The following is a 23370-nucleotide window of genomic DNA, read 5'->3' on the forward strand; positions in this document are numbered from 1 at the left end:
TTGCTTGCAGGGTGCAGACACCAGGGCTTGGCACAGCTCAGGGCTTACCTGTGGGGACAAGCAGGGTCCTTCGTCCCTCCAAGGAACACAGGAATCAGGGGGTCTTGGGGGCCCTGGTATTCAGGGAGACCCCAGCTCATGCGTCCCTTCCTGGCCGGGGCGCTGGCCAGAGACAGCTCAGTGTCACCCCGAGCAGCTGCTGGGTGGCAGTGGAGAGTGTCTGGGAGGCTAAGGGGATAATGGTGCCTGCATGGGCTCCCGCCTCTGCTGGCTTGCAAGCCTGGTCCAGGCAACCAGAACACGCTCCTCGGCTCAGTGGGGCCGGGGCCAGGCAGCTTGGTGACCCCCCCTTCCCAGTGAGCAGCGTGGCCAAAGCAAGGTGGTAAAACCCAGGTTGCTGCAGGTAACGCTGGCAAGCCAGGGCAGCGCCAAGGGGCCACCCAACAAACACCTGGCGTGTGTCAAACCTGGTGACCGACATCCAGAGCCACCAGTCCAGGCTCCCTGGCCAGGGAACACAGTGACCCCGGGCACCAGGTCTCCTTGCCTGCGGGATCGCAAGGGCTGTGCCCTTGGGGAGGGGGTGCAGGACCCCAGGCTCTGGAGGGGGCAGGGGCCCTGAGAGGACGGGGCACAGGCTTGCGGGGCCACAGCAGGGGAAGGCTTTTCATGCCGTTATCACCTGAGGGGTGGCCAGGGCTGACGTGAGCCCAGGCCCCGGCAGGATTGGCCCCGCTGGCCACCCATCCCAGCAGGCTCGGGGCCTGTCCCCAGCGGCACTGGGTGGCCCTGGAGTTTGGTCGAGGAGTCCGAGCAGCTGGGGCAGCGCATTGCTGGCAGCGACCAGCTTAACACTGTCCCCATGGGGTGAGGGCAACGGCCATGGGGCCAGAGCCTCCCTGGGGGCAGGACTTGCCAATCCCAGCACAGGGCCGCATCGCTGCCTGGCTCCAGCGGGTTACCCATTAACCCGGGCAGGGGAGGGGGCGTGACCCCTGGGGGCTCCCATGCCCCCCTCCCTGCCCAGAGCCCGTGACTCTGCCTGAAGGGGGGGCCTGGCCGTGGGGGCTGGGCAGGGCCTGTGGTGCCCGCTGGCCTCCCTGGCAGGGGCCGATGCCCTTCCCCGGAGCCCCCGCCGCACAGTGGGTGTGAGGATGTGACGCAGCAGGGAGGGGGGAGTGTTGACCTGGGAATGTGCCCTGGGGACGGGAGACCTGAGAGCCTGTCACCTGAGCCAGGAGGGGGAGGGGAGGTGACACCTCTGCCCAGGAATGTGAACAGAGGCTGCAGGAGGGAGCCTGCTGGGGGGGTTTAGTTTCAGGTTGGGGCTGGGTGGAGGAACACAGGGAACCCCAGGGCTGGGGTCTAAGCTCCCTGCTCCCCCAGAAGGACTTGACTGAGGGGTCCTGGGTGTCCCCACAAGCTCTGTTTTGGACTGTGTTCCTGTTGTCCAATAAACCTTCTGTTTTCCTGGCTGGCTGAGAGTCTCAGTGATCCCAGGAAGAGGGGTGCAGGGCCTGGACTCCCCCACAGCCCATGACAGGGGGCAATGGAGACCCTGAGGCCAAGCTGGCTGCCCTGGCTGAGAGGCCCTGGGGACAGCAGCTCTCGTTTGGGGGGGCAGGGGGCCCACGGCTGGGGGCAGGGCTGGTGCCGGGGCCATGTGCCGGAGCCCTGGACTGAGGCAGCACCAGGCGCCTCGACCTCACCAGCGCAGACCCTTCGGAGCCGGGGGCGGGGGGCGGGTCAGACCCAGCGTCCCTGGGATCTGCCCTCTAGGTTGGGGGCAACCGCTGTGTGCGGCCCAAGACTGGAGCCTCTGTTAACAAAGGGTTAAAGATGTGAGATGGCTGGGCGCAGCGTGCCAGGGGCAGGGCTGGGCGCAGCGTGCCAGGGGCAGGGCAGGGCTGGGCGCAGCGTGCCAGGGGCAGGGCAGGGCTGGGCTGGGTGCAGCGTGCCAGGGGCAGGGCAGGGCGCAGCGTGCCAGGGGCAGGGCAGGGCAGGGCGCAGCGTGCCAGGGGCAGGGCAGGGCAGGGCCGGGCAGGGCGCAGCGTGCCAGGGGCAGGGCAGGGCTGGGTGCAGCGTGCCAGGGGCAGGGCAGGGCCGGGCAGGGCTGGGCAGAGCGTGCCAGGGGCAGGGCAGGGCTGGGCAGAGCGTGCCAGGGGCTGGGCTGGGCTGGGCAGAGCGTGCCAGGGGCAGGGCAGGGTGCAGTGTGCCAGGGGCAGGGCTGGGCAGGGCTGGGCGCAGCGTGCCAGGGGCTGGGCTGGGCTGGGCAGAGCGTGCCAGGGGCAGGGCAGGGTGCAGTGTGCCAGGGGCAGGGCAGGGCTGGGCGCAGCGTGCCAGGGGCAGGGCAGGGCTGGGCGCAGCGTGCCAGGGGCAGGGCAGGGCAGAGCTGGGTGCAGCGTGCCAGGGGCAGGGCAGGGCTGGGCGCAGCGTGCCAGGGGCAGGGCAGGGCTGGGTGCAGCGTGCCAGGGGCAGGGCTGGGCAGGGCAGAGCGTGCCAGGGGCAGGGCAGGGCTGGGTGCAGCGTGCCAGGGGCAGGGCAGGGCTGGGTGCAGCGTGCCAGGGGCAGGGCAGGGCTGGGTGCAGCGTGCCAGGGGCAGGGCAGGGCAGGGCAGGGCAGAGCGTGCCAGGGGCAGGGCAGGGCAGGGCAGGGCTGGGTGCAGCGTGCCAGGGGCAGGGCAGGGCAGGGCGCAGCGTGCCAGGGGCAGGGCAGGGCAGGGCGCAGCGTGCCAGGGCAGGGCAGGGCTGGGCAGAGCGTGCCAGGGGCAGGGCATGGCTGGGTGCAGCGTGCCAGGGCAGGGCAGGGCTTGGCGCAGCGTGCCAGGGCAGGGCTGGGCGCAGCGTGCCAGGGGCAGGGCAGGGCTGGGTGCAGCGTGCCAGGGGCAGGGCAGGGCAGGGCAGGGCTGGGTGCAGCGTGCCAGGGGCAGGGCAGGGCAGGGCGCAGCGTGCCAGGGGCAGGGCAGGGCTGGGCGCAGCGTGCCAGGGGCAGGGCAGGGCAGGGCGCAGCGTGCCAGGGGCAGGGCAGGGCAGGGCGCAGCGTGCCAGGGGCAGGGCAGGGCTGGGCGCAGCGTGCCAGGGGCAGGGCAGGGCTGGGCAGAGCGTGCCAGGGGCAGGGCAGGGCTGGGCAGAGCGTGCCAGGGGCAGGGCAGGGCTGGGTGCAGCGTGCCAGGGGCAGGGCAGGGCTGGGTGCAGCGTGCCAGGGGCAGGGCAGGGCTGGGCAGAGCGTGCCAGGGGCAGGGCAGGGCTGGGCGGAGCGTGCCAGGGGCAGGGCATGGCTGGGCGCAGCGTGCCAGGGGCAGGGCAGGGCAGGGCGCAGCGTGCCAGGGGCAGGGCAGGGCTGGGTGCAGTGTGCCAGGGGCAGGGCAGGGCTGGGCAGAGCGTGCCAGGGGCAGGGCAGGGCTGGGTGCAGCGTGCCAGGGGCAGGGCAGGGCTGGGTGCAGCGTGCCAGGGGCAGGGCAGGGCTGGGCAGAGCGTGCCAGGGGCAGGGCAGGGCGCAGCGTGCCAGGGCAGGGCAGGGCAGGGCGCAGCGTGCCAGGGCAGGGCAGGGCTGGGTGCAGCGTGCCAGGGGCAGGGCAGGGCTGGGCAGAGCGTGCCAGGGGCAGGGCAGGGCGCAGCGTGCCAGGGCAGGGCAGGGCAGGGCGCAGCGTGCCAGGGCAGGGCAGGGCTGGGTGCAGCGTGCCAGGGGCTGGGCAGGGCGCAGCGTGCCAGGGGCAGGGCATGGCTGGGCGCAGCGTGCCAGGGCAGGGCAGGGCTGGGCGCAGCGTGCCAGGGGCTGGGCAGGGCGCAGCGTGCCAGGGGCAGGGCATGGCTGGGCGCAGCGTGCCAGGGCAGGGCAGGGCAGGGCGCAGCGTGCCAGGGGCAGGGCAGGGCTGGGCGCAGCGTGCCAGGGGCAGGGCAGGGCTGGGCAGAGCGTGCCAGGGGCAGGGCAGGGCTGGGCGCAGCGTGCCAGGGGCAGGGCTGGGCTGGGCAGAGCGTGCCAGGGGCAGGGCAGGGCTGGGCAGAGCGTGCCAGGGGCAGGGCAGGGCTGGGCGCAGCGTGCCACGGGCAGGGCAGGGCTGGGCAGAGCGTGCCAGGGGCAGGGCAGGGCTGGGCGCAGCGTGCCAGGGGCAGGGCTGGGCTGGGCAGAGCGTGCCAGGGGCAGGGCAGGGCTGGGCGCAGCGTGCCAGGGCAGGGCTGGGCGCAGCGTGCCAGGGGCAGGGCATGGCTGGGCAGAGCGTGCCAGGGGCAGGGCAGGGCAGGGCCAGGCAGGGCGCAGCGTGCCAGGGGCAGGGCAGGGCTGGGCAGAGCGTGCCAAGGGCAGGGCAGGGCTGGGCAGAGCGTGCCAGGGGCAGGGCATGGCTGGGTACAGTGTGCCAGGGGCAGGGCAGGGCTGGGTTCAGTGTGCCAGGGGCAGGGCAGGGCTGGGTGCAGTGTGCCAGGGGCAGGGCAGGGCAGGGCCGGGCAGGGCGCAGCATGCCAGGGGCAGGGCAGGGCTGGGCAGAGCGTGCCAGGGGCAGGGCAGGGCTGGGTGCAGTGTGCCAGGGGCAGGGCAGGGCTGGGCAGGGCTGGGTGCAGCGTGCCAGGGCAGGGCAGGGCTGGGCAGAGCGTGCCAGGGGCAGGGCAGGGCTGGGTGCAGCGTGCCAGGGGCAGGGCAGGGCCGGGCAGGGCTGGGCGCAGCGTGCCAGGGGCAGGGCAGGGCTGGGCAGAGCGTGCCAGGGGCAGGGCAGGGCGCAGCGTGCCAGGGCAGGGCAGGGCAGGGCGCAGCGTGCCAGGGCAGGGCAGGGCAGGGCGCAGCGTGCCAGGGGCAGGGCAGGGCTGGGTGCAGCGTGCCAGGGGCTGGGCAGGGCTGGGCAGAGCGTGCCAGGGGCAGGGCAGGGCTGGGCAGGGCTGGGCGCAGCGTGCCAGGGGCTGGGCAGGGCGCAGCGTGCCAGGGGCAGGGCATGGCTGGGCGCAGCGTGCCAGGGCAGGGCAGGGCAGGGCGCAGCGTGCCAGGGGCAGGGCATGGCTGGGCGCAGCGTGCCAGGGCAGGGCAGGGCAGGGCGCAGCGTGCCAGGGGCAGGGCAGGGCTGGGCGCAGCGTGCCAGGGGCAGGGCAGGGCTGGGCGCAGCGTGCCAGGGGCAGGGCAGGGCTGGGCAGAGCGTGCCAGGGGCAGGGCAGGGCTGGGCAGAGCGTGCCAGGGGCAGGGCTGGGCTGGGCGGAGCGTGCCAGGGGCAGGGCAGGGCTGGGCAGAGCGTGCCAGGGGCAGGGCAGGGCTGGGCGGAGCGTGCCAGGGGCTGGGCAGGGCTGGGCAGAGCGTGCCAGGGGCAGGGCAGGGCCGGGCAGGGCTGGGCAGAGCGTGCCAGGGGCAGGGCAGGGCTGGGCGGAGCGTGCCAGGGGCAGGGCATGGCTGGGCGCAGCGTGCCAGGGGCAGGGCAGGGCAGGGCGCAGCGTGCCAGGGGCAGGGCAGGGCTGGGCAGAGCGTGCCAGGGGCAGGGCAGGGCTGGGCAGAGCGTGCCAGGGGCAGGGCAGGGCTGGGTGCAGCGTGCCAGGGGCAGGGCAGGGCTGGGTGCAGCGTGCCAGGGGCAGGGCAGGGCTGGGCAGAGCGTGCCAGGGGCAGGGCAGGGCGCAGCGTGCCAGGGCAGGGCAGGGCAGGGCGCAGCGTGCCAGGGCAGGGCAGGGCTGGGTGCAGCGTGCCAGGGGCAGGGCAGGGCTGGGCAGAGCGTGCCAGGGGCAGGGCAGGGCCGGGCAGGGCTGGGCAGAGCGTGCCAGGGGCAGGGCAGGGCTGGGCGGAGCGTGCCAGGGGCAGGGCAGGGCTGGGCAGAGCGTGCCAGGGGCAGGGCAGGGCTGGGCGGAGCGTGCCAGGGGCTGGGCAGGGCTGGGCAGAGCGTGCCAGGGGCAGGGCTGGGCAGGGCAGGGCTGGGCAGAGCGTGCCAGGGGCAGGGCAGGGCTGGGCGGAGCGTGCCAGGGGCAGGGCATGGCTGGGCGCAGCGTGCCAGGGGCAGGGCAGGGCAGGGCGCAGCGTGCCAGGGGCAGGGCAGGGCTGGGCAGAGCGTGCCAGGGGCAGGGCAGGGCTGGGCAGAGCGTGCCAGGGGCAGGGCAGGGCTGGGTGCAGCCTGCCAGGGGCAGGGCAGGGCTGGGCAGAGCGTGCCAGGGGCAGGGCAGGGCGCAGCGTGCCAGGGCAGGGCAGGGCAGGGCGCAGCGTGCCAGGGCAGGGCAGGGCTGGGTGCAGCGTGCCAGGGGCAGGGCAGGGCTGGGCAGAGCGTGCCAGGGGCAGGGCAGGGCGCAGCGTGCCAGGGCAGGGCAGGGCAGGGCGCAGCGTGCCAGGGCAGGGCAGGGCTGGGTGCAGCGTGCCAGGGGCTGGGCAGGGCGCAGCGTGCCAGGGGCAGGGCATGGCTGGGCAGAGCGTGCCAGGGGCAGGGCAGGGCTGGGCATGGCTGGGCGCAGCGTGCCAGGGGCAGGGCAGGGCGCAGCATGCCAGGGGCAGGGCATGGCTGGGTGCAGCGTGCCAGGGCAGGGCAGGGCTTGGCGCAGCGTGCCAGGGCAGGGCAGGGCGCAGCGTGCCAGGGCAGGGCAGGGCTGGGCAGAGCGTGCCAGGGGCAGGGCAGGGCTGGGTGCAGCGTGCCAGGGCAGGGCAGGGCGCAGCGTGCCAGGGGCAGGGCATGGCTGGGCAGAGCGTGCCAGGGGCAGGGCAGGGCTGGGCAGGGCTGGGTGCAGCGTGCCAGGGCAGGGCAGGGCTGGGCGCAGCGTGCCAGGGGCAGGGCATGGCTGGGCAGAGCGTGCCAGGGGCAGGGCAGGGCTGGGCATGGCTGGGCGCAGCGTGCCAGGGGCAGGGCAGGGCGCAGCATGCCAGGGCAGGGCAGGGCTGGGCAGAGCGTGCCAGGGGCAGGGCATGGCTGGGTGCAGCGTGCCAGGGCAGGGCAGGGCTTGGCGCAGCGTGCCAGGGCAGGGCAGGGCGCAGCGTGCCAGGGCAGGGCAGGGCTGGGCAGAGCGTGCCATGGGCAGGGCAGGGCTGGGTGCAGCGTGCCAGGGCAGGGCAGGGCAGGGCGCAGCGTGCCAGGGGCAGGGCAGGGCAGGGCGCAGCGTGCCAGGGCAGGGCAGGGCTGGGCAGAGCGTGCCAGGGGCAGGGCAGGGCTGGGTGCAGCGTGCCAGGGCAGGGCAGGTCAGGGCGCAGCGTGCCAGGGGCAGGGCAAGGCGCAGCATGCCAGGGGCAGGGCACAGGCCTGGGGCTTGGGGACGGGATGCTCTCAGAAGCCCGGGGTGGGTATTTCCCTCCCCTCCACACCCACTGTCTCTGAGACCATCGTTATCTCCTCTCCCCTTGGGGGGGTCTGAACCCCCCCGCCCAGGCCCGGCCCTGGGCCAGGAGCTGCTGCACCCCCCCCTCAAGCCAGCCAATGGCATCCCTCAGCCCTGCTGTGGGGGGGGCTGAGGGCGGAGTGGGGCACGGAGCAGAGCGGGTGCCGCAGCCACAGAGCCAGAGTGGGGCAGGGACTGCAGGTGAGTGACACAGGCTGGGCTGTGGGGTGCACCGGGGGGGGGTGCACGGGTGAGGGGGTGCATGGGGGTGAGGGGGGGGTGCACAGGGTAGAAGATGCCCATGGGCTGTGGGTGCAGTGGGGTTGAGATCTTTGGCAGGGGGATGGGAGGGATACAGGGGGAGCTGCACTGGCTGGGGGGCTGGAGCCCAGAAGGGGCAGCCAGAGGGTCCCCCAGCAGGTGCCCCCAGGCCAGGCAGCTCCGGGCATTTACCTGCCTGTGCCCCCGGCACTGGCTACATGGGGAGTCTCAGGGCTGAACCGGGTGGGGGCAGGGGCTGGCTAATGCTGCCAGCAGCCCCAGAGGGGCGAGTGTGGAGGCTGTGGGGATCCCGCTGGGGGGCACGGAAGCCCTGCTGCTCAGCACCCTGCGGGGTTCTGGGCACAGCTGCCCTGTGAAGCCCCAAGCTCTGCCGGTGCCCCTGTCACGGAGTCCCCGGGTGATGCTCTGGACCTGCTCCCTGCGAAGCCAGGCAGGACTCTGGGGCCGTCTCCTCTCTGTGAGCAGCCTGTCTGCAGGGCACACAGCTCACACGGCTTCTACCTTCCTGGGTCTGACCTCGGAGCATTCAGCCTCCTCTGCCCCTCCGTGCGCTTCCCCCAGCGAGTCCGCCCAGGCGGGGTCCTGGGGAAGCCAGAGGGTCCTGCCCCCCAACTCCGCCGTCAGACGGGACTCTCAGCCAGCCAGTAAAATAGAAGGTTTATTAGACGACAGGAACATGGTCTAACACAGAGCTTGTAGGTGCAGAGAACAGGACCCCTCAGCTGGGTCCATTTGGGGGGGGGGGGGCAGTGAGCCAGACAACCACGTCTGCCCTTCACTCCATGTCCCAGCCAGCCCCAAACTGAAACTCCCTCCAGCCCCCCCTCCTCTGGGCTTTGTCCCTTTCCCGGGCCAGGAGGGCACCTGATTCCTTTGTTCTCCAACCCTTCAGCTCTCACCTTGCAGGGGGGAAGGCCAGGCCATCAGTAGCCAGGAAACAGGGTGTCGGCCATTCTCTGTGTCCAGACCCCTGCACACACCTGCCCTCTAGGGCTCTGCAACGATCATACACCCTTACCCCACCACCTAGATACTTAAGAACTGCAAAGGGGAAACTGAGGCACCCCCACACTATTCAGAGGAAACACTAAGAACAATCCCACTTCGTCACAGCCCCTCACTCCCAACCTGCAGCCCCTGCTAGCCCAGCCCTGGGCTCCTCTCTGTTGGCTGCTGTACTGCCAGCAAGCCCGGGCCACACTGTGTGGATAATCCTGACAGCAAGTATCTGGGCTTTAGGGCAGGGCCCGGCAGGGGGCACAGACTTGCAGACGTGTGGGACTGGAAGGGAACTCCGTAGGTCAGCCAGTCCCATCCCCAGCACTCAGGCAGGGCAACGTGCCAGTGCTTTGGAGGACAGGCTTAAAATTCAAACAGATCTGGACAAACTGGAGAAATGGTCTGAAGTAAATTGGATGAAATTCAATAAGGACAAATGCAAAGTCCTCCACTTAGGAAGGAACAATCAGTTGCACACATACACAGTGGGGAATGACGGCCTAGGAGGGAGTCCTGCGGAAAGGGATCTGGGGTCATAGTGGATCACAAGCTAAATATGAGTCAACAGGGTAACAAACATCCTTCTGGGCTGCATGAGCAGGAGTGTTGTAAGCAAGACACGAGAAGTAATTCTTCCGCTCTACTCCGCGCTGATTAGGCCTCAGCTGGAGTAGTGTGTCCAGTTCTGGGCCCCACATTTCAGGAAAGATGTGGAAAGTCCAAAGAGCCGCAAAACGGATGAAAGGTCTAGGAAACATGACCTGTGCGGGAAGATTGCGAACACTGGATCTGTTTGGTCTGGAGCAGAGAAGACTGGGAGGGGACATGAGAACAGTTTTCAAGTACATAAAATGTTGTTACAAGGAGGGAGAAAAATTTTTCTTCTGAACCTCTGAGGACTGGACAAGAAGCAATGGGCTTAAATGGCAGCATGGTGGAGATTAGGAAAAACTCCCGACCTCTCAGGATGGTTCAGCACCGGAATAAATTGCCCAGGGAGGTTGTGGAGTCCCCGTCACGGAAGGTTGTTAAGAGCAGGTTGGACAAACTCCTGTCAGGGGTGGTCTGGATAATACTTAGTCCTGCCTGGTGCAGGGGACTGGACTAGGCGACCTCTCGAGGTCCCTGCCAGTCCTACGACTCTGATTCTACATAGACTCATAGAATATCAGGGTTGGAAGGGACCTCAGGAGGTCACCTAGTCCAACCCCCTGCTCAAAGCAGGACCATAATATAGACTGTCCTGCCCCCTCAGTCACCATACAGCTCCCCCATCTGCCCCCACCAGGAACCGCGGCGTTCCCATCTAACCCAGGCTGGCAGCCAGGGCCCGGCTTCCCCGTGTCCCCCCCAGGCGCTGTAACGGGACTGGCTCCCGCACCAGGGTGCCAGCGGGGTGAGCAGGGACCTGCAGCGCAGACAGGGTTGGAGGGAGCAGGGGGAGGTGCCCTGGCACATGCCCGGGAGGGTGACCAGCTGAGGAGCTGGGGCTGCCTGGGGCCCTGAGGGGTAGGGCAGGGCCCACACTGTCTCCCCCAGCTCCTGGCATGGGTGCAGTGCAGGTCGTCTGGGCTGCCTGCCCCACGGCCTGCCCTCCGGTGCTCCCCGCAGTCCCCCTGCAGAGCCAATGGCCCAGGCTGAGCCCAGGCCTGCTGCGCATGGCATGGAGCCCCCAGCTGGGCACGCAAAGCCCAGAGCCACCCTTGTGGGGCTGCTGCAGTCGTGGCTGGGCTCCTGCGTCTGGAGGGCTGGGGCTGGTGGGGAGAGCGGGCTCGGCTCCTGCCCCGCTGACCGGCCCCTCTCGATGCCCAGGTTCCCAGGGAAGATGCGGCTGGAGACCCTCGCGTGGGTGGTGGTGGCGCTCGGCGTCCTGGCCAGCGCCAGCCCTGCGCCCCAGCTGGGGGGCGTCGATCTTTGCTGACCTGAGCCCGGCGGAGCTGCGGGCAGTGCAGAGCTTCCTGCTGAGCCGGCCGGAGCTGGGGCTGGCGGCCGGCCACGCGGACTCGCTGGCCAGCAACAGCCTCTTCCTGGTGGAGCTGCAGGTGCCCAGGAAGAGCCAGGCCCTGCAGTTCTTGGACGGGGGCAGCCCCCGCCCGCCACGCCTGGCCCGCGCCATCATCTTCTTCGGGGAGCAGGCCCAGCCCAACGTCACCGAGTTTGTGGTGGGGCCCCTGCCGCGGCCCAGCTACTACCGGCCCGTGAGCTACAAGGGCGGGCGGCCCATCCCCTTCGCCGCGCGGCCCGTCAGCCTGCTGGAGTACCAGCTGATGCACCGCCGGCTGCTGGAGCTGCTGGAGCCGCTGGACCGGCTGCTGCGCGACACCGCCGGCTTCTGGTACCACAACTGCAGCCAGCGCTGCCTGACCTTCTCGGACGTGGCGCCCCGCGGGCTGGGCCCCGGCGAGCGCCGCTCCTGGCTCATCCTCCAGCGCGCCGTGGAGGGCCACTTCCTGCACCCCGTGGGGCTGGAGCTGCTGCTGGACCACGGCTCCCGCGACCCCGGCCGCTGGGCCCTGCAGCAGCTCTGGTACAACGGGCAGTACTTCTCCAGCGCCCAGGAGCTGGCCGGGCGCTACGAGCGCGGGGAGCTGGCCCTGGCCCCGCCGCCCACGCCCGAGCTGCTCTTCTCCACCTACCTGCCCCGCGGCCGCTTCAGCACCGGCACCCCCACGGACGTGCACGGGGCCAAGGTGTGCGAGCCGCAGGGCAAGCGCTACCGGGTGCAGGGCAACCTGGTGGAGTACGGGGGCTGGCGCCTGGCCCTGCGGCTGCGCTCCACCTCCGGCCTGCAGCTCTTCGACCTGCGCTTCAATGGCGAGCGGCTGGCCCACGAGCTGAGCGTGCAGGAGGCCGTGGCCTTCTACGGGGGCCACACGCCCGCCGGCATGCAGACCAAGTTCATCGACAGCTCCTGGGGCATGGGCACCCTGGCCCACGAGCTGGCGCCCGGCATCGACTGCCCCGAGGTGGCCACCTACCTGGACGTGCATCACCTGTATGACGCGGCGGGGCCGGTGCGCTACCCCCGCGCCCTCTGCCTCTTCGAGCTGCCCACCGGCGTGCCCCTGCGGCGCCACTTCGACAGCAACGCCCAGGGCGGCTACCGCTTCTACGGGGGCCTGGAGGGGCGGGCGCTGGTGCTGCGCACCACGGCCACCGTCTACAACTACGACTACATCTGGGACGTGCTGCTCTACCCCAACGGGGTGCTGGAGGCCAAGGTGCACGCCACCGGCTACCTCCACGCCACCTTCTACACGCCCCCGGGCCTGCACTACGGCACCCGCCTGCACCAGGACCTGCTGGGCAACCTGCACACGCACCTGGTGCACTACAAGGTGGACCTGGACGTCGCCGGTGCGTGTCCCCGCCCCCCCGAGCCAGGTCCTTCCCCAGCACAGGCCTGCCCAGCCCCGGCTCCCTGGCCTCGGTCCCCACCCGGCACAGGCCTGCCCGGCCCCGGCCCCCTGGCCTCGGTCCCCACCCGGCACAGCCCTGCCCAGCCCCAGCCCCCTGGCCTCGGTCCCCACCCGGCACAGGCCTGCCCGGCCCCGGCCCCCTGGCCTCAGTCCCCACCCGGCACAGCCCTGCCCAGCCCCAGCCCCCTGGCCTCAGTCCCCACCCGGCACAGCCCTGCCCGGCCCCGGCCCCCTGGCCTCAGTCCCCACCCGGCACAGCCCTGCCCAGCCCCAGCCCCCTGGCCTCGGTCCCCACCCGGCACAGCCCTGCCCGGCCCCGGCCCCCTGGCCTCGGTCCCCACCCGGCACAGGCCTGCCCGGCCCCGGCCCCCTGGCCTCGGTCCCCACCCGGCACAGGCCTGCCCGGCCCCGGCCCCCTGGCCTCGGTCCCCACCCGGCACAGCCCTGCCCGGCCCCGGCCCCCTGGCCTCGGTCCCCACCCGGCACAGCCCTGCCCGGCCCCGGCCCCCTGGCCTCGGTCCCCACCCGGCACAGCCCTGCCCGGCCCCGGCTCCCTGGCCTCGGTCCTCACCCGGCACAGCCCTGCCCGGCCCCGGCTCCCTGGCCTCGGTCCTCACCCGGCACAGCCCTGCCCGGCCCCGGCCCCCTGGCCTCGGTCCCCACCCGGCACAGCCCTGCCCGGCCCCGGCTCCCTGGCCTCGGTCCTCACCCGGCACAGCCCTGCCCGGCCCCGGCTCCCTGGCCTCGGTCCTCACCCGGCACAGCCCTGCCCGGCCCCGGCTCCCTGGCCTCGGTCCTCACCCGGCACAGCCCTGCCCGGCCCCGGCTCCCTGGCCTCGGTCCTCACCCGGCACAGCCCTGCCCGGCCCCGGCTCCCTGGCCTCGGTCCTCACCCGGCACAGCCCTGCCCGGCCCCGGCCCCCTGGCCTCGGTCCCCACCCGGCACAGCCCTGCCCGGCCCCGGCTCCCTGGCCTCGGTCCTCACCCGGCACAGCCCCACCCTCGCCCTTCTCCCCCCACCCAGCCCCTCCAGCTGGGTCCTTCCCCGGCACAGCCCCACCCAGCCCCGCTCTTTCCCTGCTCCCTGGCCGCTCGTGGCTACTGGGCTCCCTCCCCCACCAGTGCCCAGGCCAGGGGCTGCTCCTAGATGGGATCCCCCAAGCTGAGGTTGGATGGACCCAGGAGTCCTGTTTCCATGACGGCAGATGGAGCTCAGGGGAGCATCAGCCCCAGCCTGCTACCCTGGTCTCGGGGCAAGCTCCCAGCTTCATGGCAGCTCAGCCCCTGCACGGGGCAGGGCCCTTCCAAGCGTCCCTCACCGGGGGACAGGGATACCCCCCAGCCCCTGGGCTGCCCCGAGGCCCCCCCTCACAGCCCTTCTGCCCCCTGCAGGCACCCGGAACAGCTTCGAGACGGTGGACGTGCGGTTCGAGAACATCTCCAACCCCTGGCAGGCGGGCGAGCGGGTGGTGCAGCCCCGTCTGCACCGGCGGCCGTGCCGGAGCGAGCGCCAAGCCGCCTTCCCCTTCGGCACGGCCCTGCCCAGGTACCTGCTGATCTCCAGCCCCACCCAGCGCAACCGCTGGGGGCATCCGCGCAGCTACCGCATCCAGTACAGCTCGCAGGCCGACCGCATCCTGCCCCGCGGCTGGAAGGAGGAGCAGGGCGTCGCCTGGGGACGGTAAGGCCGGGACCCAGCAGCCAGCCGGGGGGCCCCACACCACGCGGGGGCCGCGGCCCAAGGGAGCAGCACCCGGGGGCTGGGCCAGCCGGGGGCCCGGCAGGGGGCGCCCTGGGGTCTCTGGGACTGGCGCTGATCAGCAGCAGGGGTGGGACAGCGGGCGGGCCGGGGTGGTCTCAGGGCCCCTGCCCAAGGACGGAGCCGGGGGGGATGCCCAGGGGCCAGGGGGGCCCTGCCCAGCGGTGGTTTCTCCCTTGAGCCCGCCGGGCCGCACCCCACAGGGGGACTGGGGCTCAGCTGCGGGACCCGCTGTGGGCAGGTACCACCTGGCGGTGACGCGGCACCACGAGAAGGAGGCGACCAGCAGCAGCCTGTACGCCCAGCACGACCCCTGGCAGCCGGCCCTCGACTTCGAGAGCTTCCTCCGCAACAACGAGAACATCGAGAACCAGGTGCTGGGCGGGCCCGAGCCTGCATGGGGCCACAGTTGAGCCGTGGGGGGCACCGTGGGGTGGGGCCCTGAGGCTCTGCTCTCTATGGAAAGAAGGGGATGGGGGGAGGCAGTGCTGGGCCCCCAGTGTGTGCGGGGGTGATGACTGGGGGGGGTGGGGCCCCAGCCTGTGGGGAAGCCCCAGGCTATAAGCGGGGCCCAGGCTGTGGAGGGTCAGTGCTGGGACCCCGGCAATGCAGGGGGTCCCAGGAGTGACTGTATGGGGTGGGGTTTGGACCCTGGTGGTGCAGGGGGGCCCTGGGCTGTGGGGGGCAGTGCCGGGGCCCCAGTTACTGTGGGGGGTGGGATTGGGGCCCCAGGCTGTGGGGGTCAGTGCTGGGGCCCAGTGACTCTGGGGTTTGGGATTGGGGCTCCAGGCTGGGGGGGGGCAGCGCCAGGGCCCCGTGACTGTGGGGGCTTGCGATGGGGCCCTGGAGGTCAGGGGGGCCCCGGGCTGTGGGGGGCAGTGTCAGGGCCCCAGTGACTGTGGGGGGTGGGATTGGGGCCCCGGGCTGGGGGGGGCAGTGTCAGGGCCCCAATGACTGTGGGGGGTGAGATTGGGGCCCCAGGCTGTGGGGGGCAGTGCCGGGGCCCCAGTTACTGTGGGGGGTGGGATTGGGGCCCCAGGCTGTGGGGGTCAGTGCTGGGGCCCAGTGACTCTGGGGTTTGGGATTGGGGCTCCAGGCTGGGGGGGGGGCAGTGCCAGGGCCCCAGTGACTGTGGGGGGTTGCGATGGGGCCCTGGAGGTCAGGGGGGGCCCGGGCTGTGGGGGGCAGTGCCGGGGCCCAGTGACTGTGGCTCTCGTCCGTGGCAGGACCTGGTGGCCTGGGTGACGGTGGGTTTCCTGCACATCCCGCACGCTGAGGACGTGCCCAACACGGCCACGCCTGGCAACGCCGTCGGCTTCTTCCTGCGCCCCTTCAACTTCTTCGACGAGGACCCGTCGGTGGCCTCGCGCAGCCCGGTCATCGTGCGGCCCCAGGACCCGGCCGCGGCCCGGGTGGAGATCCAGCGCTGGACGCCCGCCAGCCCGGGGCCCTGCGTCTCCGCCGAGCCCTTCCACTACAACGGCACCTACTGGCAGGAGTGAGCCCGGGCCCTGCCCACGGCAGCAGGGCCCGGCGGGCGTCACTGGCGCGAAGGGGCCCCTGGCCTCTGCTCTGGCCGGCTGGGGCCATGGCTCTGGGGACCGGGGGGTGGGGCAGCTCGGCAGCTCCTAGCCCCGGGGGTCGCCCACAGACAGCTGGGCCTGGGGGGTACGGGGGGGGGAGGGGGCACAGACTGAAGGGCTTGGCCCCGTGCTAAGGGGACTGTAGTCGGTAAATACACGTCTCTGCCCAGCCCGCGGTGTCTATTGGGGCTGCACGCCCCCATGCGACGTGTGGGGCACTCTGGGCGGGGGGTCAGCGAGTGGAGGCTCTGGGGGCTGGGTGTGTCCGTATGTGGAGCTGGGGGGAGCGCCGTGTCTGCAGGCATGGGGGAGACGTGGGGGGGGCTCTGGGTTGGCGTGTGCACGCTCTCGGTCTGGTGTAGGGGATACGATCCCGCAGCCTGCCCGGCCTGCTGCCTGCCCCGCTGGACCCCCCAGGCACAGCCAGCTCCCCCAGGCCCCACGCCCACCACTGAGCAGGGCAGGGCCTGCGCTGGGACCCCCCGACACGGAGGGGCGCTGTGCTGCCGGGAGCCGGACACAATGGTGGGGCAGGAGGTGCGGACAGCGGGCGGGGCGAGTAGGGGCTGTGAAGTTGGGGACACACCAGGGGGTGCCGGGCTGCAGGGGGGTCCAATGGGGCGGGAGCCCTGGGCACCATTTCCTGACAAGCTGGTGCTTGTAGTGCCCCCCGCAGGTCTGGCCCCCCCATGCCAGGTAGTACTGGCTGTGACCCACAGCTGATCCCCCAGTCCAAAGTGTGGGAGGGGCCACGTCCCAGGTGGGGGCTGTGTGGCGTCCCAGGGCTGGACCCCCCGGCAGAGCCGTGTCCCAGGGCTGCCCCAGTACTCCCAGGCTGGCGCGTGTCCGTGGTGCCCCCCCAGGCGCAGAGGCAGATGGAGGCATCGTTGGCTGGTTTATTGGCGCACTGGGGGGTCACGTGAAGGCGCCATGCGGGGATGTGGGGGAGACACAGACCGGGCAGTGCCCGCTACAGGACATGGCACAAGGACAGCACACGCCACTTGGAGCCTGCCGGCGGGTGGCTGACGAGAGCCCCCCGGACCGGGCTGCTCCCCCCACCCCCACGGCGTGGAAGGGAGCCAGGGGCTCAGGGGGGGTGTGGCTCCACACCCTCTGCACAGCATGGGGAGAGCCCCCCTCCGGGGACAGGGCAGACTCTCAGCTGTCCCTCCGGTGGGGTTCGGGGCAGGCCAGGGGAGGGGGCGGTACCTGCCAGACAGCTCAGGGCTCCAGGGCGCAGCTGCCCCAGTGAGCCCCAAGGAGGGGGCCGGCTGGGGAACGGCAGCCCAGAGATGGGGCGCGTGGGGGCACTGGCAGGAGACGGGTACGAGAGCAGGGGCCACCTTGCCAGCAGGGATGGGGAGCAGCCCATGGCCCTGCCAGTCACCTCCCCCCACAGCAGGGCCAGCCGTGTGCGCCCAGAGCGGGGCGCTGCACCCCCCACAGGGAACACCCCCCCCAACACACACACACACACAGGGAATGGGGCCCCCCTAGCCCCCACGTAGACACACACAGGGAACAGCCCCTCCCCCAGACACACAAACACACAGAACAGCCCCTCTCCTAGACACACACATATAGGGAGCAGGGCCCAGACACGCACACAGGGACCCAACTCCCGTCCCCCACACCAGTCCCCCCCAAAAAACTGCACAGGACCATCTCTCTCTATATATACACACAGAACAGAACCACACACACACACACTGCCCCCCCCCCCCACACGGAACAGGGCTCCCCCCCCGCCCAGGGAACAGGGCCGCACACATACAGTGACCCCCCTACACACACGGAACAGGGCTCCCCCCCCGCCCAGGGAACAGGGCCGCACACACACAGTGACCCCCCTACACACACGGAACAGGGCTCCCCCCCCCCGCCCAGGGAACAGGGCCGCACACATACAGTGACCCCCCCTACACACACGGAACAGGGCTCCCCCCCCCCCGCCCAGGGAACAGGGCCGCACACACACAGTGACCCCCCTACACACACGGAACAGGGCTCCCCTTCCCCCGCCCAGGGAACAGGGCCGCACACACACAGTGACCCCCCCTACACACACGGAACAGGGCTCCCCCCCCCCCCCGCCCAGGGAACAGGGACGCACACACACAGTGACCCCCCTACACACACGGAACAGGGCTCCCCCCCCCCGCCCAGGGAACAGGGCCGCACACACACAGTGACCCCCCCCCCCACACGGAACAGGGCTCCCCCCCCCCCCGCCCAGGGAACAGGGCCGCACACACACAGTGACCCCCCCACACACACGGAACAGGGCTCCCCCCCCCCGCCCAGGGAACAGGGCTGCACACACACACTGCCCCCCCCCCCCCACGGAACAGGGCTCCCCCCCCAACCAGGGAACAGGGCCGCACACATACACACGGAACAGGGCTCCCCCCCCGCCCAGGGAACAGGGCCGCACACATACAGTGACCCCCCTACACACACGGAACAGGGCTCCCCCCCTGCCCAGGGAACAGGGCCGCACACATACAGTGACCCCCCCCCCCACACACGGAACAGGGCTCCCCCCCCGAACCAGGGAACAGGGCCGCACACACACACACGGAACAGGGCTCCCCCCCCCCCGCCCAGGGAACAGGGCCGCACACATACAGTGACCCCCCCCCACACACGGAACAGGGCTCCCCCCCCCAACCAGGGAACAGGGCCGCACACACACACACGGAACAGGGCTCCCCCCCCCGCCCAGGGAACAGGGCCGCACACATACAGTGACCCCCCTACACACACGGAACAGGGCTCCCCCCCTGCCCAGGGAACAGGGCCGCACACATACAGTGACCCCCCTACACACACGGAACAGGGCTCCCCCCCCCGCCCAGGGAACAGGGCCGCACACATACAGTGACCCCCCTACACACACGGAACAGGGCTCCCCCCCTGCCCAGGGAACAGGGCCGCACACATACAGTGACCCCCCTACACACACGGAACAGGGCTCCCCCCCTGCCCAGGGAACAGGGCCGCACACATACAGTGACCCCCCTACACACACGGAACAGGGCTCCCCCCCTGCCCAGGGAACAGGGCCGCACACATACAGTGACCCCCCTACACACACGGAACAGGGCTCCCCCCCTGCCCAGGGAACAGGGCCGCACACACACAGTGACCCCCCTACACACACGGAACAGGGCTCCCCCTCCCGCCCAGGGAACAGGGCCGCACACATACAGTGACCCCCCTACACACACGGAACAGGGCTCCCCCCCTGCCCAGGGAACAGGGCCGCACACATACAGTGACCCCCTACACACACGGAACAGGGCTCCCCCCCTGCCCAGGGAACAGGGCCGCACACACACAGTGACCCCCCTACACACACGGAACAGGGCTCCCCCTCCCGCCCAGGGAACAGGGCCGCACACATACAGTGACCCCCCTACACACACGGAACAGGGCTCCCCCTCCCGCCCAGGGAACAGGGCCGCACACACACACACACACACACAGAACAGAGCCGCACACACACGGTGCTCCCTCTCCCCCTGCCAGCGGCGCACACGGGTGCTCATATCAGGGTACACACAGGGCAGCCAGGCAGATAAGACCTGGGCACCCAGCGTGCTCAGCCCCTTTCGCCCGCCCGCCCAGCACCCCTGGGGGCCAGCCCTGGCTGCAGGGGGCTGCGCTGTGTCGGCCCGGCCCCGTGATATGTTCCAGGGTCCTGGGCTGCGGGTCCTTCCCCGGCCAGTCTCTGTTTCTTTGTGCCGACCTCTGGGCACAGCAGGGCACGCAGGGCGGGCGGGCCCCGTCCTGGATCCGTTAGGCCAGCTAACATCCTGGTCGCGTGGGCTCGGCCCGTGGCTCCTGCTTGGCTAGCGTGTGGCCAGGCCCTCACCCAGGCGGCACTGTTGTCCTTGGGGCGGGGAGGGGGCGGCAGCCCTGAAGCCCTGGCCCCCCTGCGCCGGGCTCCGGGCCCCGTCCCCGTCCTGCCGATTAACTCCCCGGGTCGGAGCAGTGTCTCTGCAGGGTCTGTGAGTCCGGCGGCGGGGCCAGCTGTCCAGGGAGGGAGCGGCGCCGGGGGGGCGGCTCGCAGGGCAGCTCTGGGCTGGGCGGCTGCGGGAACTGGAACGGCACCGGGTAACTGGGAACCTGCGGGCGGGTGAGATGCTGTCAGCAGCCGCCCGCTGCCCAGGGAACCAGGCTGCCAACACCACGACTGACCGCAGCCCACAACTCACCGAGCGACGGCGCTGTTCAACGCCACAGGGCACTGCAGAGGGGCAGGGCTGGGCCGGCAGGGGGCTGCGGGTCGGGAGTGAGGGGCGCTGGCGGAGCTCGGCGTGGGGAGCCCATGGCTGGGCCGGCAGGGGGCTGCGGGTCGGGAGTGAGGGGCGCTGGCGGAGCTCGGCGTGGGGAGCCCATGGCTGGGCCGGCAGGGGGCTGCGGGTCGGGAGTGAGGGGCGCTGGCGGAGCTCGGCGTGGGGAGCCCATGGCTGGGCCGGCAGGGGGCTGCGGGTCGGGAGTGAGGGGCGCTGGCGGAGCTCGGCGTGGGGAGCCCATGGCTGGGCCGGCAGGGGGCTGCGGGTCGGGAGTGAGGGGCGCTGGCGGAGCTCGGCGTGGGGAGCCCATGGCTGGGCCGGCAGGGGGCTGCGGGTCGGGAGTGAGGAGCGCTGGTGAAGGAGGGCCCGGTGGTCCCGGCTGTTCCCCCCGGGGATCTCGGTTCGGTTTCCGACCCAGCGGCTGGGCGACCTGCCCCGTGTCCCCAGGGGCACAGCCCTGGCCAGAGTCCGTCAATGGTTGGCCGCAGGGGGTGTGCCGGGCTGGCGCTGCGCGGTGGGGTCCCTGGAGCGAGGGGTCTCACCTGGGGGCAGGGCTGGCCGGGCGGTGGGGAGCGCTCCGGGCCTGGGGGTGGCGACGACACGGTGCTATAGGCCGGCGGCACCAGCCCGACCTGCCGCTGCAGCAGCTGCATGATGGCGCCCACGTCTGCGGCCATGCGGGTCTCCAGCCTGCCGGGAGATGAGGGGCTGAGCAGGAGGGGGGGGCACCCCCAGCCAGCCCAGAGACACCTCCGGGCACGATCCTGCCCCCACTGGGCAACGCCTCGGCCGGCAGGAGACACCACCCCCCGCAGACACCTGGCTAGGCCTGAGGTGCTGGAACTGGGGGGCCCCGGGGCCTTTCCCTGCCATGCGCCCTGTTCCCCGCCCCTCACCTGCCCCCCCCAGGGCCTTTCCCTGCCATGCGCCCTGTTCCCCGCCCCTCACCTGCCCCCCCAGGGCCTTTCCCTGTCTTGCCCCCTGTTCCCCGCCCCTCACCTGCCCCCCCAGGGCCTTTCCCTGCCATGCGCCTGTTCCCCGCCCCTCACCTGCCCCCCCAGGGCCTTTCCCTGCCATGCGCTCTGTTCCCCGCCCCTCACCTGCCTCCCCAGGGCCTTTCCCTGCCATGCCCCCTGTTCCCCGCCCCTCACCTGCCCCCCCAGGGCCTTTCCCTGCCATGCCCCCTGTTCCCCGCCCCTCACCTGCCCCCCCAGGGCTTTTCTCTGCCATGCCCCCTGTTCCCCGCCCCTCACCTGCCTCCCCAGGGCCTTTCCCTGCCATGCCCCCTGCCCCTCACCTGCCCCCCCAGGGCCTTTCCCTGCCATGCGCCTGTTCCCCGCCCCTCACCTACCCCCCCAGGGCCTTTCCCTGCCATGCCCCCTGTTCCCCGCCCCTCACCTGCCCCCCCAGGGCCTTTCCCTGCCATGCACTCTGTTCCCCGCCCCTCACCTGCCCGCCCAGGGCCTTTCCCTGCCATGCCCCCTGCCCCTCACCTGCCCCCCCAGGGCCTTTCCCTGCCATGCGCCTGTTCCCCGCCCCTCACCTGCCCGCCCAGGGCCTTTCCCTGCCATGCCTCCTGCCCCCACCTGCCCCCGGACTCCCCCTGCCCCAGGTGTATGAGCTGCCCCCTCCTCTACCTGTTGAGCTGCTGCTGCAGCTGGTCCAGCCGGCTCTCCACCTCGGAGCGGGGCCGGTGGCCCCGGGGGGGCAGGCCCATGCTGAGGCTGGCGTGGGCTGGGACGGTGCAGCGGGGCAGCTCCTGGCACTGCCGGCCCCGGCTCTCGCCCCAGAAGCTGAAGATGTTGGACACCCCCGAGAAGGCCCCTGAGCAGAGGGCAGAGACGGGTCAGGGCCGCGCCCCAGGGGGCGGGTGCCAGGGCTGGGGGCACGCGGGGGCTGCTGAGCTGTGATACAGAGACATCAGGTGGGGCTCAACCAACGCCTGGCACTGGGCCCAAGGGACCCACACCCTAAGCTGTGGGGCCCGCACCCCTTCCCCACTGTCCCTGTGGGGCCCGCACACCTCCCCTGCTGTCCTTGTGGGGTCCACCCCCCTTTGCTGTTCCTCTGGGGCCTGCACCCCTCCCCCACTGTCCCTGTGGGGCCCACCCTGCTTTGCTGTCCCTCTGGGGCCTGCCCCCTTCCCCTACCATCCATATGGCATCAGCACCACTCCCCTGCTGTCCCTGTGGGGCCCACACCCCTGCACCGCGGTCCATAAGGGGCCTGCCCCCCCTCCCCTGCCAGGCCTGCCTCCACCCCTACCATCTATATGGGGCCCTCCCCCACTAGCGCCATGGGGCCTGTGAGGAGTGCGGGCGCTGCGCGAGCGCCAACATCGGGGTGTCTCGTCCCTGTGCTGCTGATGTCGTGGGGCCGCGGCCGGCTGGCAGAGGGGTGCCGAGGTCGGTGCCTGCCTGTGGCCATGGACTCGCTCTGCACAAAGGGCTGCCAGGGGAGGGGCGTGGGCACCGAGGGGAAGGGTGTGGGCACCAAGGTCACCTGCCAGCCCAAGCCTCTTGCCCAGCAAAGGGGAGCAGGCGGCACAGGGCAGGAGCCCTGCCTGGCTTAGGAGAGGGATATGGGGTGCCAGGGCAGGGGGCTAACAGGGAGCCCGGTGGGCAGGGGGTGTGCTGGACGCGGGGCTGAGGAGAAGTGCGAGGGCCGCTTGCCCATCGTTAGCTGGTTCCCTTTGGGCAGGGGACTGGGGGGGCCCAGAGCGGGGGCAGCGTGAGTGTTGATGCCCAGGAACGTGCCTGAGAGGCCAAGGGGGGTCTGGCGCTGCGGACAGGTGCTAGGTCGTGCCCAGGCTTGGCCTCGCTGCCCTGCCTCAGACATGGCTGGGCGCAGCCAGCTGCCCGTGGGCCAGGCCGCTTAGACACACGGCAGCATCGCTCGGCTGTGCTCAGCGTGGCCACTCCTGGCACTGGTCGACGGGGGTGCCTGCAGGCCTGAGCCACCCCAGACAGTGACACCCCCACAGCAACAGGGAGCCATCAGGCCTGTGACGAGCCTGTGCCCCCTGGCACCGGTTCCCTGGAGCCCCTCCCCTCCCTCCACACCACCCACCCCCGGCAACCAGTCCCCTGGAGCCTCTCCCCCCACAGCACCCTCCTGGAGCCTTCCGCTCCCTGTAGTGCCCACCCCATGGTTCCCATCCCCTCAGGGCACCTGTTCCTCATGGTGCCCCCCCCAGGCACCCAGCCCCAGGGCTCTCCCCACATGGTGCCTGTCCTTGTGCCATGCTCTGTCCCACCTGAGAGGGGGCTGCAGTTCTCGCTGCCCTTGGGCTGCCCGTCGCCCTGGCTGAGCAGCTCCCCATTGGCGCAGAAGGGTGAGAGCTGGCCGGCGCTGGCGATGGGCGTGGGGCGCTCATCCTCGTCGCTGGAGGGCGAGCTGGAGGGCTCCCACTTGGGCTGGTCCTCCGGGACCCCCGGCGCCTGGTGGTTCCAACCCGTCCGCAGTGGCTTCTGGCTGCTCCTCAGCTCCCCGGCGTTCTCCGGGTCTGCGGAGTTGGGGGCAGAGAGTGAGTGTTCCACAGAGCCAGGCTGGGGAGGAAGCACATCTGCTGGGGCTGGTGCAGGCAGGGCCATGGCTGCTGGCCGGGAGGAGCCAGCTGGGGGTCCAGTGCCAGGGCAGAGCCCCCTGTGCCCTGGGCGGGGCAAGGAGCCTATGCTGGGAGAGGGGCTGGCACCCTGGATGGGGCATGGAGCCTGCGCTGGGAGACGGGTTTACTCCTGGGGAATTCTGCACCACTGCAGACATGCC

The 23370-nt window shown here is 71.7% G+C and overlaps 2 protein-coding genes across 5 annotated transcripts in view; one reads left to right on the top strand and one right to left on the bottom strand.

Moving 5' to 3' along the window:
• Positions 1 to 10362: 10362 nt before the first annotated feature.
• On the top strand, positions 10363 to 15297 carry AOC1 (amine oxidase copper containing 1). Its single transcript, XM_037891585.2, is given in 5 exon segments — positions 10363 to 10437; positions 10439 to 11894; positions 13349 to 13637; positions 13957 to 14089; positions 14942 to 15297. Coding segments are annotated over 5 exon segments (2229 nt in total). The 3' UTR covers positions 15218 to 15297.
• Positions 15298 to 18014: 2717 nt separating this feature from the next.
• KCNH2 (potassium voltage-gated channel subfamily H member 2) overlaps positions 18015 to 23370 on the bottom strand; it is a 120200-nt gene continuing 114844 nt past the window's right edge. For all 4 annotated transcript variants that reach the window (XM_043541857.1, XM_043541855.1, XM_037891469.2 and 1 more), the window contains 4 exons: positions 22859 to 23107; positions 21240 to 21426; positions 20145 to 20292; positions 18015 to 19432 (listed from right to left, as the gene is read on the bottom strand). In XM_043541857.1, the coding sequence (XP_043397792.1) occupies positions 19277 to 19432; positions 20145 to 20292; positions 21240 to 21426; positions 22859 to 23107 (740 nt within the window). In that variant the 3' untranslated portion in view covers positions 18015 to 19276. The remainder of the gene's footprint in view (positions 19433 to 20144; positions 20293 to 21239; positions 21427 to 22858; positions 23108 to 23370) is intronic.

The sequence above is a fragment of the Chelonia mydas genome, chromosome 2, assembly GCF_015237465.2.
Source record: "Chelonia mydas isolate rCheMyd1 chromosome 2, rCheMyd1.pri.v2, whole genome shotgun sequence".
Taxonomy (NCBI): Eukaryota; Metazoa; Chordata; order Testudines; family Cheloniidae; genus Chelonia; species Chelonia mydas.